This window comes from Salvia miltiorrhiza, chromosome 5 (genome assembly GCF_028751815.1).
Source record: "Salvia miltiorrhiza cultivar Shanhuang (shh) chromosome 5, IMPLAD_Smil_shh, whole genome shotgun sequence".
Taxonomy (NCBI): domain Eukaryota; kingdom Viridiplantae; phylum Streptophyta; class Magnoliopsida; order Lamiales; family Lamiaceae; genus Salvia; species Salvia miltiorrhiza.
In genome coordinates, this window is record NC_080391.1 from 2,809,607 (window position 1) to 2,828,509 (window position 18,903).

An 18,903-nucleotide genomic window follows, 5' to 3' on the forward strand; every position below is an offset into this window, starting at 1 on the left:
TATCTTGGACACTTATTGCATGATATCCCACACTAAGTATATTTTGTATGCTTATCTCATATTTAATATTTTCAGATACTTAAGGTTGGAGACGTGTAGAGGGTCGAATGGGCGCGTCCAGTCATGTTTTGAAAATATGATGTTGTAGATACACCTCACCCTTTTGTTTAGTATAGTTTTGAAGCTCAACTACTCTATGTGACTTATTAAGTTTAATATTATTATATTTTTGTGTTGACTTGTCGTCTTTTAAATTCAAGTTTTATCTCAAATAGTTTATTCAAGTATTCACTTCTTTTATGTTTAATAGAAATGGTTTTCAAATAAATTAAAATCTTTGCTTTATGGTATTTCCGCTATCAAAATTTATTTAAATTCGTATTTAACACTTTATTTAGATTAGGGTGTTACATCGATACCCGCAAAATCAACGATGAGGGTCGGGTGCGGGTATTGTTTTTCAAAAAATTATGGGTATCGGGTACCCTCGGGGTACCCGCATACCCGCATGTAATTTTTAATTAAATAAATAATTTTTATAAGTATTAAGTTTTAGGAAATCAAATACGAAAATAACTCCGTTCCACTAGCCCTAATCACGACTCACACTACAGAGAGCAGAGTTTAGAGACACAGTCGGGGGAATTTGGGAGGGTAAAGAGGGTACCCACAAATTGCGTGACAAAAATACCCTCCAGTAGGACAAAATATCCGCAAAATTAAAATTCACCAAAAAATTGTGGGACTGTGCGGGTACCCTCATACCCTCAGTGGATACCCGCTGTGAAGTATGAGGGTACCCACACAGTGCATGTGGGACGGGTGAGGATAGGGTATTTTGTCATTTTGTTCCACGGGTACTCGTAATTTGCGGATAGGGTACCCGCATGTACCCGAATTTACACCCCTAGGACTTTCATGTAATTAACTACATCTCTGACATCTGTTATTTTCTTTCGCCAATGCAATTTAATTTCTTCTTTTCCAATTTTGTTAATTACTTAGACATTTCACGTGCTAGGGATGTATGTCAATCCGGTCAATCCCTATAAGATTATCAAGTTATTAAGATGTTGCGGGTTAATCGAGTTTAAATTTTTTTGAATTAAAAATTTTCAATCCTAATCTCAAACGTTCGAATTTGGAGTTAGTCGGGCTCGAAAATTTATTTTTAAAAAAATCAACTAATTAATATATTTCTTTTGACAATATTATATTTGTAATAAGCAAATACACGCATAAATAAGTAACATTTCAACATCGACTTACATAAATAACTAATATGCAACTATTATATTTATTATTAGATTTTAAATTAATAGCAATTTTAATATTCTACGTACACTTATTTGCATAGTGCAATTTTTGGAATTTTCATTTGGCAGAGAGAGAGATTGGCAGGGCAAATTAATCATAATTAAATAACCCAACTCAGCCTTCAGAGCTTAGTCCAGTTAAAGGGAAAAGTAAAATTACAGCATAAACATGGATTTGTCACCGCAATCTTTAAAATTTTATTTATTGAAAAAGAAAAGACATAAACAAGTTTGAGACTAACAATACACTTCATGGTGCGTCAATTTTATTTATGACATAAATAAATTTAATTAGATACTTAGGTATAGTTTTTTAGGAAGCCTAGGAGTGAGAACAACATCAAGAGGCTTCAATTTCGGGAGAGCAAGTCCCAACCCTTCTCCCATGTCAACTGTCTCCCCATTTGGCATCGACAAGTCGAAGCTTTGGAGCAAACGGGCTAGGGTTAGATGTATAACTTGCAGACCAAACATCATTCCGGGGCACATTCTTCGTCCCGAGCTAAACGGGATGAACTCGAAATATTGTCCTTTAAAATTTATTTGACTTTTCTCGTTCAAAAATCTCTCGGGCCTAAACTCGTCTGGATCCAACCAAATATTAGGGTCGCGGTGCAATTTCCATAGGTTGACGACCAAACGCATCCCTTTTGGGACACGGTATTCGCCGATGTGGCAATCCTCAAGGGCCTCGCGGGGCCCCGACAGGGGGCCCGGCGGGTACAACCTTAGGGTTTCTTTGAAGATTGCTTGTAGATAGGTGAGGCTGTTGATGTCAGATTCTTGCACGAATCTGTCTCTGCCTACGTTGTTATCGATTTCGTCTTGGGCCAGTTTCATGGCATGGGGATTCTTTAGCAGCAACGAGATCGCCCATATTATTGTCACGGCCATGCTCTCGGATCCCGTCATGATGAGCATCTACATATATAATACTCCCTCCGTCCACAATTTAATGCCCTGTTTGGCTTTAAAAAACTGTCCACAAATTAATGCCCTGTTTTGCTTTTTGTACCCTTTTACTCTCTTACTTTTTCTATATTTACTACCCTTTGCCACTAATGGACCCACCTTCAAACACCTTTTTCACTTTTATATTCTATATTTACTACACTTTATCACTTTAGTCAACTATCTTTATCACTTTAGTCAACTACCCTTATATTTCACCACAACACATTTTTCAGCTTTCTTAGTCTCCGTGCCCACACCCAAATAGGGCATTAAATTGTGGACGGAGGGAGTATAAAAAATCGATTAATTAAAATATATATAGCAAAATGTATCTCAAACTATCACCCTTTCTTCAATTACATCCAGAACTATCGATTTCACAAATTATTTTCGGGACTATCAAATATAGTAAGATAGTTGGAAATTTAGTAGTGTTGGTAAAAATTCATATTTACACATGTATTTCCACGTCAAATTCTTCATTATATATATATATATATATATATATCCTAATCAGCTTTAAGGTATGAGAAAAAAATAATTTATTTGATAATATATATGCATTAGTGAATATCGATAGTTCAGAATATAATTGAAAAACGACAAGAACATGCATCATGCTTACTAGAATTGTGGCCTTGATGACAGTTTCCCTTGTGTAATTAGCTACCATCTCATTCTCCTCTATAGTTGACAACATCACATCCATGTAATCTGAGACACTTTGATCATTTTTTTGCTTTCTTGTCTGAATTCTTTCTTGAACCCAATCCTCAAGAACACTGTCTACTTGCTTGAATGTTTGTTTCATGCTTTTGATGTATCCTCCAATATCCAACCATTCAAGGGCTGGGATTGCATCAGAAAAAACGAACACTCCACTGAGGTACAACACTTTCTTATGGCTTCTTGGAACCTCCAATTTTTGTCATCGCCTCTGCAAGAAGAAGGGGTATATCAACAAGTTGAAAATAAAAAATAATTCAAAAATAATTCATGATTTATAGCCGAACTCCTCCTTATATATAGTGAAAATTTAGGCTACAAATCTCTTTTAAAATATAAACTATGAACTCATGAGTTCTATATGAAATATATATATATCAATTTGATGTGAAGAATGTATGAATAAAAAAAGTGAAATTTTTGTTGTTTATGAGATTTGAATCTGGACCATGAATTCATCCAATAAAATGATAAATTTAATTACCATAGCTTTTTATGATCCAAGAGTTCAAAATAAAAGAAAATTTATTTTAATTTAATCCTATATACACGTGAAAACGTATGTACAAGTAAAACACAAAATATAACATGCATGAAAGTTCACATATAACTACTTACTTGGAAAACGAGAACCTTTTCCCAACTAGCATCCGTAACATGATATTGAACGTCAAGAGCTCAATCCGACCACTCAAAGCCACCACCTTCTTCGATTCGCCGCCGTTTCCTCCGCCGCTCATCGAGTACAAATCCTTGACGAAGCCGTCGACCTCCGCCGCCCGCACGTGACTGAAATCGTCAAGGCGGCGGGCCGTGAAGAGGTCGACGGTCACCATCTTCCTGACGTCACGCCAGTAGGGCCCGTACGGCCCGAGCCCGAAGCTCGCGCCGCCGTAGCCCAAGTACTTCGCCACCGCCACGCTCGGCCGTGTTGCGAAGACGCGGTCGTTGGCGGTGAAGCACTCCTTGATCGCCTCCCAGCTGCTAACCACCATGCCGCGGTGGCTGCCGAGGCCGAGGGAGAAGACGGGGTCGTGGCGGTCGGCCATGGCCCCCAGGGTCCGGGCCACCGGGCTCGGGCCGTCGAGGAGGTGGAGGTGCCCTATCAACGGCCATGCACCGGGCGGCTCCGGTGGAGTTGTTACCTTCTTGGTTGAATTAAAATAAGAGTATATGATTAATATGGTTGCTAGAAATAATAATGATAATGCAATTTGTGAGGTGAGAGAGAAGAAATCCATTGTCGGAGTGAATTTGAACAAGATTTTGATATTGGTGGAATGTTGGCCATAATTGCTTGCTATTTATAGAGCGGGAATGAGATTTAGTACAACATTTTATGTCCCACTTTCAATTTTGTTTAATTTCTTATATATATTTTCTTCAATTTCAATTTTATATGCTTTAGTTTAATTTTGTGATTATTAACTAGGGTTTATTCCATCAATCTAGGATATATAATTAATTTTTATCATTTAATTTTCCTTTTATTAGCTAATAATAGGTTGATAAATTCAAAGTGATGGTATATACTTTTTAAAAAATTTAATTTTTGGAAATAAATATTAAATATAATTCATAGTATTATAATAAATTTTATTTTTATAAAAAATATTTTTAAAATATTAAATATAAGCATGGGACACAGTGACACATATAAGATTATTAACTAGGGTTTATTCCATCAATCTAGGGTATATAATTATTTTTTATCATTTATTTTCACTTTTATTAGCTAATAATAAGTTGATAAATTCAAAGTCATGGTATATACTTTTTAAAAAATCTAATTTTTTAAAATAAAAATTAAATATAATTCATAGTATTATAATAAATTTTATTTTTATAAAAAATATTGTGGGACACTAAAAAAATCTATTTTTTAAAAATAAAAATTAAATATAATTCACAGTGACACATATAAGATTGTGGGACACTGAATCTCATCCCTTTATAGAGTACATTTGATAACATATGTTCGAATATAAAAGGAAAGACAGTGTTTAATCTCGTGTTCCATCTGCTATATATTGTATTTATGAATTATCGTCATGTGTTAAAAAAAATGGGCTGGAAAGATTTTCTATAAGCAAAACAGTGTATCACACTTTATGTCCCACTTTCAATTTTATTTATTTTTTTATATATTTTTTCTTCAATTTCAACTTTATATGCTTTAGTTTAATTTTGTGATTATTAACTAGTGTTTATTCCATCAATTTGTGGTATATAATTATTTTTTATCATTTAATTTCACTTTTATTAGCTAATAATAAGTTGATAAATTCAAAGTCATGGTATATACTTTTTAAAAAATCTAATTTTTTAAAATAAAAATTAAATATAATTCATAGTATTATAATAAATTTTATTTTTATAAAAAATAATAGATATAAACATGGGACACAGTGTCACACATAAAATTGTGGGACACTGAATTGGATATATTAAATTTCCTTGACTTGTGGTGATTATTGACTCTTATTCACAGCAGGGGCAGATCCAGCTAGATTGATAGCTGTCAAATCGGTCAAATATCTAAGACTTTCATAAAAAACCAAGAAAACTAATCAACATCAAGGGTATTTAAAGAATAGGATATAAAATACTTATATTTATAAAAAAAAATGATATTTTTCACGTATAACTTAAAAAATAGGCCGGCATTTTAAATTTTCACTCTTATCTACTCCATTTTCTCGATTGTTAACACTTCTCGTGTGCTACACAATTAATATGAGAGAGATTACTACGTTATCATATAAGATTGACAACGTATGGTCTACATTTAACCAGCACAATGCATATAAATGAAACAAACGTTTCACCTAATTAGACATCTGACATCTGACCCCCCAATATTGTAATTTTCTTCATTTCCACATGCATACATCTCCACACATTTTTGAGCTAACTTCATAAGGTTCGGGCTATTCTCGGATTAACTCTTTTAGTTTGCAGGCTATTTGATTACAGACTATAAAAATGTTCTATCTATAATCCTATCAAATTATCGATATAATTGGATTTTGGGCGGATTTTTAGCTAGATTACATTTTGTGTTTGTTGAGTATTGGTTATATTCAAATATATATTGTCATTGTGTAGACAATTCTTGAAGTATCTTCGGATTTTGGGCTTGGTACTTTGGCAATTAATACAGTCCAGCACGAGTTTCCACCAACATTGTGCAAATTTTCAGCAGCATATTCCAGTTGGTACCTTACACGTCTCTTATGGATATATTTCATATTATATTAGCAGTATGCACAAATTATTGTTGGATCACAATTAAAGATAGATCAAGATCATCCAAGCAGAGTCCGAATAATTCGGTCATTAAAAAATTTAATTTTTTTTTTGAAAAAAATAATTTTTTTTAAAAAATAATTTGTTTTTTTAAAATATATATATATATATATATATATATATATATATATATATATATATATTAACGACCGAATTTTCGGTCGTTAAAATTAAAAAAAATAATTAAAATATAAAAAAATATTTTGTACGACCGAAAATTCGGTCGTTAAGAAAATTAAAATATTAAAAAAATAATTAGCGACCGAATTTTTGGTCGTTAAAAAATAAAAATAAATAAAAAATAAAATCGGTCGTGAAACGGTCGTAAATCGATCGTTAAGGCCGCAAAATTAACGACCGAAAATTTCGGTCGTTAACCGCGTGTTTTATTGTAGTGATATATATATATATATATATATATATATATATATATATATATATATAGGGGGCCGCTCCAATGAGACCCCCTAATTTTAGTGAGATCTAGGGCACGATCTGGTGCGTTTATTTTATCAATTCTATGGCTGATATTGTATCTGGAGGGTGATTTTTTTTCGCAGGGTTCGAATCCTGGAGGGAGCAGAATATTTTAAATTTTGTTATTCATCAGTATATACTGCCTTGTTCATCAGTATATACGGCCCTGTTCATCAGTATATATGTCTTATTCATTACGAATTTTTAAAATTTTATTTTTCATCAGTATATACATCTTGTTCATTAGATATACGTTTTGTTTATTAGTATTATATGTCTTATTCATTGTACTCATGTTACACGAAAAATAGAGGGTCCCACTGGAGCGCGCCCCTATATATATATATATATATATATATATATATATATGTATGCATCAAGTTCCACAACATATCTTTATATATATAAAAAGCAAAGTAAATGTAAACGACGGTTTAATTAATTGACATCTACTATTGTATTTATGAATCATCGTCACGTGTTAAGAAAATGTGATATATGGAATAATAATTTCTATAAGCAAAATAAGAATGAAATAAGAAAATGAGATTAAATATTCATGAAACGTTAAATATTTAAATACTACAATTGAGATTAATCACCTGAATTAAAATTAACGAACAAATTAATTAAACATACAAACAACGTTTAATTTTGAGTTCGAATTTCCGAGGGAGCAAAATTTTACAATATTAATTTAATACGATTATTCGTGTATTATAATTGATTTATTTGTAGATATTAGAACTAAAACGTAAATATAATAATCATATATCTATCATACAGTGTGGACGTTCCATTGAAAATTTTATTTTTCATGAGACATGAAAATAACAAATAAATTAATAAAATTTATGAATAAATCAATATAACTCACAAATGACCGTATCCAGTTAATATGGTGAAAATCTCGCCTCTTAAGGATTCGAACCCAGACCAAATTACATGTTCTACACTTAGGGGGGTGTATTCGTTGTGGATTTCCACAGACTTTAAAAAGTCTATGGAATTTAAATTCCATGGAATTCACATAGATTCCAGACGACTTTCAAAGAATTCGTGGTTGGATTTCACCCCGATTTTCACTGATTTTCGAAGACTTTATGGGATAATTTTGGAATTGAATTCCATGAAACCAGCGCCCGCGGAGAACCAGCGCCCGCTAGAAGAGACCCAGCGCCCGCAGAGTCCCAGCACCCGCTGGAAACCCAGCGACCGCTGGAAACCCAGCGACTGCTGGGTTCCAGCGAGTACATGGAGAATCGTAGTCTGGATAGATGGCTTCATAGTAAAAACAGATCATACAACATCTCAGGTTCAGTCCACCATGTTGTCCTGGACTGGCCCAAGAGGCTGCAAACTGCAATAGGAGCTGCTCACGGAAGTGGAATTTTTTTTTTTGTTTTCAAAATTGTGTCATGTTTGGCTCCAGCAGCTATATATTTTTTACAGATCTGTGGCCCCTCGCATTCTGCTGAATGAGAAATGGGGTTTTACTTTCTTAATTAAAGATTTGATTTTTATTTATTCTTTTCGAATATAAAGTTCTTACTTGACTCTGAATAGACATCTAGAACAAAAGGGTTTACCAAGAACACGATTTGCTCTCTGCCCTTCTTGCTTGCACAGTTCCTGCAAAAATCTATGTGGGGTTTCCTTATTTTGCATGAAAATTGTGCCCAGTTCAAAAAAAATTAAAACTTGCTTTAGACAAGTTGTGATTGTGTTGTTGCAAAGATGATTCCTTTGAAGTGGAAAATTTTAATATGGGACAAAGTTGTGGATATATATGATTGGCCAATATATATGTTGGCCATCATTTAAGGGAGACCCACCATGTTTACGAACAAAATGTATGGTCTTGAGTAATTTTCCAGCGATTGAACCCAGCGATCGCTGTGGTCAAAGGCTGCCCATCAGTGAGAAGACAAATGGAATCCAGCGATTGCTGAGTTCCAGCGCTCGCTGGCTTATTGGCCGCGGGCGCCGGAACTCAGCGCTCGCTTAAAACTTCATGGACGAATACACCTAGATTTGTATGGATTTTAAAAAGTCTTGAACGAATACACCCAGATTTATAAGGACTTTTAAAAGTTTTGAACGAATACACCCAGATTTCTGCAGACTTTTAAAAGTCTTGAACGAATACACCCAGACTTTTAAAATCCATAGAAATCCATCAAATTCCACAATGAATACACCCCTTGCGTAGTGCAATTTTTGGAATTTTCATTTGGCAGAGATAATTACAGCATATAAACATAAAGTTCTCACTTGTCACCGCAATCTTTAAAAATTTATACATTGAAAAAAGAAGAAGAAGACATAAACAAGTTTGAGACTAACAATACACTTCATAATGCGTCATTTTTATTTATGACATAAATATATTTAATTAATTAGATACTTTGGTATAGTTTTTTAGGAAGCCTAGGAGTGAGAACAACATCAAGAGGCTTCAATTTTGGGAGAGCAATTCCCAACCCTTCTCCCATGTCAACTGTCTCCCCATTTGGCATCGAAAAGTCGAAGCTTTGGAGTAAACGGGCTAAGGTTAGATGTATAACTTGCAGACCGAACGTCATTCCGGGGCACATTCTTCGTCCCGAGCTAAACGGGATGAACTCGAAATACTGTCCTTTAAAATTTATTTGACTTTTCTCGTTCAGAAATCTCTCGGGCCTAAACTCATCTGGGTTGAACCAAATATTAGGGTCGCGGTGCAACTTCCATAGGTTGAGGACTAAACGCGTGCCTCTGGGGACATGGTATCCGCCTATGTGGCAGTCCTCAAGGGCCTCGCGAGGCCCCGACAAGGGGCCCGGCGGGTACAACCTTAGAGTTTCTTTGAAGATTGCTTGTAGGTAGGTGAGGTTGTTGATATCAGATTCTTGCACAAATCTATCTCTTCCTATATTATTATCGATTTCGTCTTGGGCCGTTTTCATGGTATGGGGATTGTTTAGCAGCAACGAGATCGCCCATATTATTGTCTCGCTCGTACTCTCGGATCCCGTCATGATGAGCATCTAAAATATAATAAATAAAAAAAATTAGATTAATTATAATATAGCAAAATATATCTCAAACTATCATCATTTTTTCAATTACATCCTAAATTATTGATTTTACAAATTATTTTTCAGACTATCAAATATAGTAAGTTAGTTGGAAATTTAATGTGGGTAAAAATTCATATTCACGCATGTATTTCCACGTCAATTCATCACTATGTATCCGAATTAGCTTAATGGTACAAGAAAAAATTAATTTATTTGATAATATATATGAATTAGTGAACATCGATAGTTCAGAATATAATCGAGAAAAACGACGAGAACATCATGCTTACTAGAATTGTGGCCTTGATGACAGTTTCCCTTGTGTAACCGGCCATCATCTCATTCTTGTCTATTGTTGACAACATCACATCCATGAAATCTGAGTCAGTTTGAGCATCCTTTTGCTTTCTTGTCTGAATTCTTTCTTGAACCCAATCCTCAAGAACATTGTCTACTTGCTTGAAAGTTTGTTTCATGCTTTTGATGTATCCTCCAATATCCAACCATTCAAGGGATGGGATTGCATCAGAAAAAACGAACACTCCACCCAGGTACAACACTTTCTTTATGGCTTCTTGGAACCTCCAATTTTTGTCATCATCGCCTCTGCAGGAACAAGGGGTATTAGTGTAAAATATAGAAGTTGAAAATCAATTGAAAATAAAAGTGCTAATATCGATCACTTATAACTCAAAAATTATTTTGACAACTTTGCGTTTTAATTAAGTTTTGAGGGACACCAAGCGGTACGAACTCCTGTCTACGAACCATGAGGTACAAGGATCAAACCTCATCGCTCCCCCTCCCCCAAAATTAATATATATATATATATATATATATATATATATATATATATATATATATATATATAAGGGCTAGAATAAAAACACTCTTAAGTGTATAAAATATAAATGATTTTCAGCCCTTAGATCATCAAGATCAACGGTTGATTCGTAACCCTGTTGGATGAATTCGTGGTCCTGAGTTCGAATCTCAAAGGTAACAAAAATTTATTTTTCGCAATTCGTAACTCTGTTGGATAAATTCATACGTGCTCTACATAAAATTCGTACATTAAGAAACGTTTATATTTTATACACTTAAGTGTGTTTTTATTCTAGCTCACCCCTATATATATATATATATAGGGAAGGCCTTAAATAAGAGCATTTATTAAAATATAAAATAAGAATCATTTTCAGCCCTTAGATCATCAAGATCTACGGTTAATTCGTAATCATGTTGGATGAATTTATGGTCCTGAGTTCGAATCCCAAAAGTAACAAAAATTTATTTTTCACAATTCATACCTATATATAGTGAATTCATACGTGTTCTACATAAAATTCATACATTAAAGATTGCTCTTATTTCTTATTTTAAGATGTGCTCTCACGGTAGCCCACCCTTATATATATATATATATATAGAGAAGGGTTCAACAGAGAAGCTAAATATTGTGGAGAATAGAGAATTCGCAAAATAAAAACGAACAGATCTATAGTTTTAATGAACAGATCAATGTACCGCATGAACAACAATTTGCCCCGGGTTCGAATCCTGCTGGTGGCGAGTTTTTCTATATTTTTATTAAATACGTCTGTCCATTACATATGTTGATCTCTTCGTAAAATATATAGATTTGTTCGTTTTCTCGAAAAAGATAATTCTCTGTTGAACTCAACCCTATATATATATATATATATATATATATATATATATATATATAGGGGTGGGCTAGAATAAAAACACTCTTAATTAAGTGTATAAAATATAAACGTTTCTTAATGTACGAATTTTATGTAGAACACATATGAATTTATCCAACAGAGTTACGAATTGCGAAAAATAAATTTTTGTTACCTTTGGGATTCGAACTCAGGACCACGAATTCATCCAACAGGGTTACGAATCAACCGTAGATCTTGATGATCTAAGGGCTGAAAATCATTTATATTTTATACACTTAAGAGTGTTTTTATTCTAGCCCTCCCCTATATATATATATATATATATAGGGGCGCACTCCAGTGAGACCGCCTATTTTTTGTGTAACATGAGTACAATGAATAAGACGTATAATACTAATGAACAAAACGTATATCTAATGAACAAGATGTATATACTGATGAAAAATAAAATTTAAAAAATTCGTAATGAATAAGACATATATACTGATGAACAGGGCCGTATATACTGATGAACAATGCAGTATATACTGATGAATAACAAAATTTAAAATATTCTGCTCCCTCCAGGATTCGAACCCTGCGAAAAAAAATCACCCTCCAGATACAATATCAGCCATAGGATTGATAAAATAAACGCACCAGATCGTGCCCTAGATCTCACTAAAATTAGGGGGTCTCATTGGAGCGGCCCCCTATATATATATAAGTTTTGAATTCAAATATTTTCACATCGAATTCATACATATTTCAAAGATAATTCATGATTTATAGCCTAACTCCTCCTTATATATAGTGAAAGACTACACTATAAATCTCTTTCAAAATACAAACTATGAATCCGTGAATTTAATGTAAAAAATGTATGAAATCAAAAATTGAAATTTCTGCTCCCTATGACGTTCGAACCCAGGACCATGAAATTATTATACTTTATGATTCAAGAGTTTTAAAATAATTCTTAATTTATATTTTAAAATAATATTTTATTTTAATGTATTCCTATAAAACGTGAAAACATATTAACAAGTGAAAGTGTGAAACTCAAAATATAACTCGAAACACATAACTACTTACTTGGAAAACGAGAACCTTTTCCCAACTAGCATCCTTAAAATGATATTGAACGTCAAGAGCTCAATCCGACCACTCAAAGCCACCACCATCTTTGATTCGCCTCCGTTTCCTCCGCCACACATCGAGTGCAAATCCTTGACGAACCCGTCGACCTCCGCCGTCCGCACGTGACTGAAATCGTCCAGGCGGCGGGCCGTGAGGAGGTCGACGGTCACCATCTTCCTGACGTCACGCCAGTAGGGCCCGTACGGCGCAAGCCCGAAGCTTGCGCCGCCGTAGCCCAAGTACTTCGCCACCGCAATGCTCGGCCGTGTCGCGAAAACACGGTCGTTGGCGGTGAGGCACTCCTTGATCGCCTCCCAGCTGCTCACCACCACGCCGCGGTGGCTGCCGAGGCGGAGGGAGAAGACGGGGCCGTGGCGGTCGGCCATGGCCCCCAGGGTCCGGGCCACCGGGCTCGGGCCGTCGAGGAGGTGGAGGTGCCCTATCAACGGCCATGCACCCGGCGGCTCCGGTGGAGTTGTTACCTTCTTGGTTGAACTAAAATAAGAGTATATGATTAATATGGTTGCTAGAAATAATAATGTCAATGCAATTTGTGAGGTGAGAGAGAGGAAATCCATTGTTGTAGTGAATTTGAACAAGATTTTGATGATGGAATCTTGGCCATATATAATTGCTTGCTATTTATAGAGTACATTTTTTGACATATTCGATCGACTATAAAATGAAAGTCTTGGACTAAAATTTTGTTCAGTGTTTAATCTCGTGTTCCATGACAAATAGGCACATTTAGGGTTGTTACACTATGTATTTCAAAACATAACTAATAGTAAAATAAACGATGCTTTAATTGACTAGATAGTTAAATACTTAGTTGGTACAAACAAAGCTGAACTCTTTAATTAGGGTTGAAACATCAGCTATTGTATTTAGAGGTGGTCTTGGGTACACCCGGGTGTACCGTACAACCGGGTCACACCTTCACTTAAACTTTGACCCGCACTCTGATTTGAACCCATATCCTGACCCAACTCATATAAATAACACTATTTTGGGTACGGGTCAACCCGGTTGTACGGTACACCCAGGTGTACCCAAGATTTTGTGTTGTATTTATGAATATTTATCGTCATGTGTTGTTACAGTACTAGCTACAACTACAATTAATGGAGGATCAGTTGCACATTTAATTAGGGTTGTTACGCTATGCATAAGCTTGAGCAATTTTTTTTCGGCACGAATTTAAGGAGTTAGTATTTTGTGTGTTAAATGTGGTAGGTGAAAAAGTGAAAAAGTGAATAAAAAGAAAAACTTTTGCCATATAAGGAAACTGCTCAAGGTTCGCTGGACAACTCAAAAAGGAATGATGCTCATGCTTCGCGGGACGGAGGGATTATATTGTATTGTTATTGTGAGCGCGAGAATTCGAGTGAGTTCATTGTATTTTAAAAAAGGTTTGTAGCCTAACCCTTTCATAACTATTTATTGAGAGATGATCAAATGAGAATGAGTAAACACTAGCTTACACTTAAAACGCGTTATATATGTACATGGAGAAGTGTCATATATACATGTGTCATGTATGCCGCTTTCTCCGATAACAGTTAATTAGTATCATGTATGTGCTCATATATGATATTTTTTTATATATACATGATATTTTTTAAATGTCATGTATATTACAATATATGACATTTTATGACAGTCATATATAAGGAATTTTTATGGACTATAAGTGACACTTAAAAAATGTCATAATATGTGTCCATGTTCATGGAATCATAGCATTGTTCATTTCGAGTATTTAGAATTTAATAATGTAATTTTCACTTTTTTTTATTAGGATTAGTAGGTTGATCGATATTTTCCCTTATCGGTGAGTTGACAAATTTTGTAACTTGGTTAAAATCATAAGATTTTCTTTTATCTTTTTTTTTAATCACGATTTTCTTTATCTTAAGCTTAAATACATTCTCATTTATTAAATTAAGGGGATTTTATTTTTTCTACTTCATTTTCTCGATTTTTAACACTTCTTGTGTGCTACACAATTAATTATGTGATAGATTACTACGTTATCATATAGGATTGCCAATGTATGGTCTACATTTAGCCAGTTCACCTTCTTGTGTACTGCACAAATATGAACCATTTATTTAATAGAATGAAATAAATTAAACGTACGTTTCATCTAATTAGCTACATCTCTGACTTCTGGCTTCTGATTTTTTTCGCCAATTAATGTAATTTTCATAATTTCCAGCTTTGTTAATTACATCTGAACCACTTGATAGATACGTTTGATATTATCAAATTAAGAAGCTTGGAAATCAACTTTGCTTTTATTGGTTTTGAACTACCAAATTAAATGAATGAAACATTGCCAGTTTTCCAATTAATATTTTTAAGACGTGAAGAATGTGGAAACTAGCTAGATTAAAAACGTGTTAAGATTGGATCCTTTCCATTAGCTATATAGCCTATATTGATATCAATATTAAATCTTCTTTACATAAATATAAAAAACACAACATTTTCAGAAAATGAATTATTCAAGAATCGCAGGCCTTGCTCTAGTGGCAAAGCTGAGGCACCCAAAGCTGAGGCAAAATTGATCCAGGAGAGTTTACCGGGTAATGGGGCAACCGACGAACAAATTGGTTCAAGATCAACCACTTCAATTGCTGAGTCGACGAAGCCAACTGGCCCAGATACTGGCTTAGATGTTGCTACCTCTGCCGCTGGTGATATCTCCGCCCTTCTCTCTTTTTCGGTTTCATTGACTGTTCCGCTCTTTTCCTCTAAAAAGATAAACGAGGAGAGACTTGTACTGTAGTAAACGAAATTGCCTTGTTTTTTTTTTCCAAGAAAGAATGGGATGAAGCTTAGTCAGCTTGGGAACCTCAAATTTCGTTCGGAGATGCTCCTTCCTCGTCGATCAAGGATTTTGATTCTCGTGTTCCCTGTTTTTGTTGAAAGCACTTTTTGAAGAAATCCCCCACTTCTCTAGCTATCCTTCTGCTGGCCAGCCTTCTGAAGCACTTTTAGATCGTGTAATGCAATCTCAGATCACTTTCTATCCCCCTTTTGGAGGGTACTTCGAGTAATGGGTACCTCGTAGGACTCTCCTTTGTGAGTGGTCTTGGGTTCAATCCCGTTTGGCGGTGATGTTTTCCCATTTTAGGTGATGATGTATTATTATTGTACATTATATAAAGTGGTGATGTCACTGATGTATTGTTGTTGTATATTATATTATTTAGTGTTGAGTTCCCACACGCAGGACGGCTCGCCTGCGTGAGGTGATGTTTTCCCACCGTTGTGTGGTGTTGAAGTCTCCCACCTGCGTGCGAGTTGCATAATTAATTGTATTCAGATACCTCTTATAACTTCAAAAAAAAAAAAAAAATCGCAGTGTCATTCTCTCTCCTCTTCTCCCTTGTACTTTCTCTCTGATGGGGTACCTCCAATAATACACCATTTCACCATGCATTCATTCAGTGCCAAACAAATCCGATTAATCCATTTCTGCAGTTCTTTATACACCCAAAGCAATGCCTCATATTCATCACTTCTGCAAAATTACATAAGAAATTAACCTACGCTTCAATGAATCCTACACACCAAAACCCCAAATCATCATCGCCGCGAAGCAAGTTTCCCACCATTCTACGCGCGAAGGCGCACGGCATGCAGGTGAGGATCTCGGAGGCTCCAGCTACCGCGTCGTGTATCGTACAAGATCAAAATCGTCCCCGTCCCGGAAAACGTGACGGTTTCCCGAGTTGCGAGTAGGGCTGGTAAACCGGTTTCGATTATAGTTAAAACCGTAAACTGGGCCCTCCTTTTCAGCTTGGAATTTCGAGGACTAATTACTGTAGCCAAATTGGTCGGCCCATTTGGTATTTTCATAATGGGCTTAAATTGGGCCCTCCTTTTGAGCATGAACTAAAACTGTAGCCATACTTACTCAAGAATCAAGCTTATAATCTACTTCAGTCAACACAAAAACAAATTTGCATTATTAATTGCTTACAATGAATTTGTGATTCATATATCAATATTTATTCTTAATTTATCGGACATAATTACATGCTTTCACATCTTACTTCAAATTCTTCATTTTCCCACATGTTTGCTATTTGTAGGGGAATGGAATAAAGTTAAATGTTTCTCCTTTGTATCACCATGAAATAAAGAAAATGAAACATTAATTATTTGTTTTTTGTGTTAATAACCGATGCTCATGTATGTGACAATGCCATGAAATATATGACAAAATTGAGATTCAAATTAATTAATTTCTCACAAAAGAGGTTTGATATTGTATACATTTTGTTAGATTATCAGGAGATCAGTGAGGCGAACTTTTTTTAAAAAGGAACAGTAAAATTCATCTGAGCCTTGATTTTATCTCGAACCCTCGTTAATAATATAAACTATCAAACACATAATAATGCAAGATTATTTTGCTATCAAGACCTTAATTATAATTAATTAAAACCTACCAAGCACAACCTTATTATTTAAATATCTCGGATCCCGTACAAGCTATCAACTATAAACTTTGTCATTTTGTTTTTCACCTAATATATTAATGGTGAATTGAAGATATTTGTGTAACTATAAACTTGATTTTGCCATTTGGAGTATATGCGTGCAAGACTGCAAGGTTCTAGTAACTTTGAAAGTCTAAATTAATATTAAATAAATTAACGTGAAAGAAAATTCAAAAACATAATACTAAACTTTTCTACTTACTTTATTATTATTGTTATTGATGAGTTGCTGCTACTAAGGATTTTCAAATAGATATCCCTAAATTTCTTCAATAATAGCATCTTCTAGAATAACGTTAAGCAAGCAAAATATTGACGTTGTCTATTAATTTGCATATCAATCATGAGTTGAGTTACAATCACATTAGGGGATTTAATTACAAAACAATGTGAAACGTAGCATTAAAGCGCCTGCAAAAATGTAGTATATATAAATAAAGCATCTCGAATGTGAAATGCAGACATGTTATGTGCTAAAAAGGATGTTGACTATTGCACTATACAGAGATATCCGAAATTTAAAATGTAAAAAATTAACAATCAATATAGTCAAATAATATTAATATTCGCAATAAATCAATAAAGCATGGCATGCAATAAGAGATTTCAATTAAAGAGTAACTTTAAGTACATATAGATGTATAACTTTACCAAATTGAAATGGGTGGGTACGTTGTGGGAAAACTATTAGAATATATATACACAAAATGGGACAAGACTCTACATTTAAGTGAATGGTTTATGTGAGAATAGCAGGTCAGATTTGTTAAAATTCCAATTTAAATTCATATCTAATGATATATTATAAATATCAATAAAATTCAAATACATCATTAAAGTATAAGTTTTGGCTACACAAGTAATAAAAAAATTGAAAAATCGCACGACGATGGACTCGAATTCAGGACCTCAAGTCTTGGCATTAATCACCAACTGCCGCTGAACCAACACAGACACGTTTGGCTCCATATTTTGATTCGTTTTCATGGTGAAACGATGTTGGCATCTCAACCAAATTTAGCTAAAGCACATTAGACGAGAAACAAACGGGATGCTCATCGTTTAGCTAAGTCGACAAAGGATTTTATTTTTATATATGTTTGAAATGAACCTCCAATCCTTTGTGGAGAATCTTCTACATTTTTCGTACTTGTGCTTGTAATAAAGTCACCTTTTTTTCTTCAAAAAATAAATATAAATATAGATTAAATATATGTATATATCAAAAACACTCAAACTTTGGATAGTCTTTTTAATCTGGTACACAAATTAAATAAATAAAATGGATTATTTTTTTTTGTTGAAGTCAAATATATCATCTCAGCGAAGCTTTATCCAGTTATCATTTTACATTGTGTTAGTGTTTATTTTTCATTGAATGACTTTTTTATATCATCAACGATCTCTTTCCTTTTTGACATTTCAATTTTCCCTTGCCCTCTTCTCAATTAAATAAATTTTCAATTATTGGTGTATCTACGCCAGCAGTATTATTGACTATGAAATTAGTCAACTAAGAATTTCATTTATAGTTTTTTTAATGAGAACCATCTCTATTAATGGGAGGTTAATTAGGCACCAGACTCTATACGTAGCATTTTACTTCATGACATACTTTCTGTTAATTTTCACCAACCATAAAATCAAATACTCTAATACGATAATTATTTAATTTGCTCTGCATCAAAAGTGGGATTTTATTCTAATCCCAACTACAAATAGTAGTTACGAG

The 18,903-nt window shown here is 34.2% G+C and overlaps 1 protein-coding gene and 1 pseudogene across 1 annotated transcript; both read right to left on the minus strand.

The window, feature by feature from the left end:
- Positions 1–1,490: 1,490 nt before the first annotated feature.
- LOC130985092 (dimethylnonatriene synthase-like) lies at positions 1,491–4,261 on the minus strand (annotated as a pseudogene).
- A 4,777-nt stretch (positions 4,262–9,038) lies between these two features.
- LOC130985095 (dimethylnonatriene synthase-like) lies at positions 9,039–13,392 on the minus strand. The gene is made up of 3 exons (XM_057907865.1): positions 12,610–13,392; positions 10,135–10,450; positions 9,039–9,811 (listed from the first exon to the last, which is right to left on the minus strand). The coding sequence occupies exons 1-3, from the start codon at positions 13,230–13,232 to the stop codon at positions 9,182–9,184; spliced, it is 1,569 nt and encodes a 522-aa protein (XP_057763848.1). The 5' UTR covers positions 13,233–13,392; the 3' UTR covers positions 9,039–9,181.
- Between the last annotated feature and the right edge of the window lie 5,511 nt (positions 13,393–18,903).

What these genes read in the sequence shown, in the direction of transcription:
- LOC130985095 (XM_057907865.1), bottom strand. Translation starts at nt 13,232, where the DNA reads ATGGATTTCCTCTCTCTCACCTCACAAATTGCATTGACATTATTATTT. An exon ending in AAAAGGTTCTCGTTTTCCAA is followed by an intron (nt 10,451 to 12,609) that starts GTAAGTAGTTAT and finishes TTGTTCCTGCAG; the next exon opens with AGGCGATGATGACAAAAATT. An exon ending in TCATCAAGGCCACAATTCTA is followed by an intron (nt 9,812 to 10,134) that starts GTAAGCATGATG and finishes ATTATATTTTAG; the next exon opens with ATGCTCATCATGACGGGATC.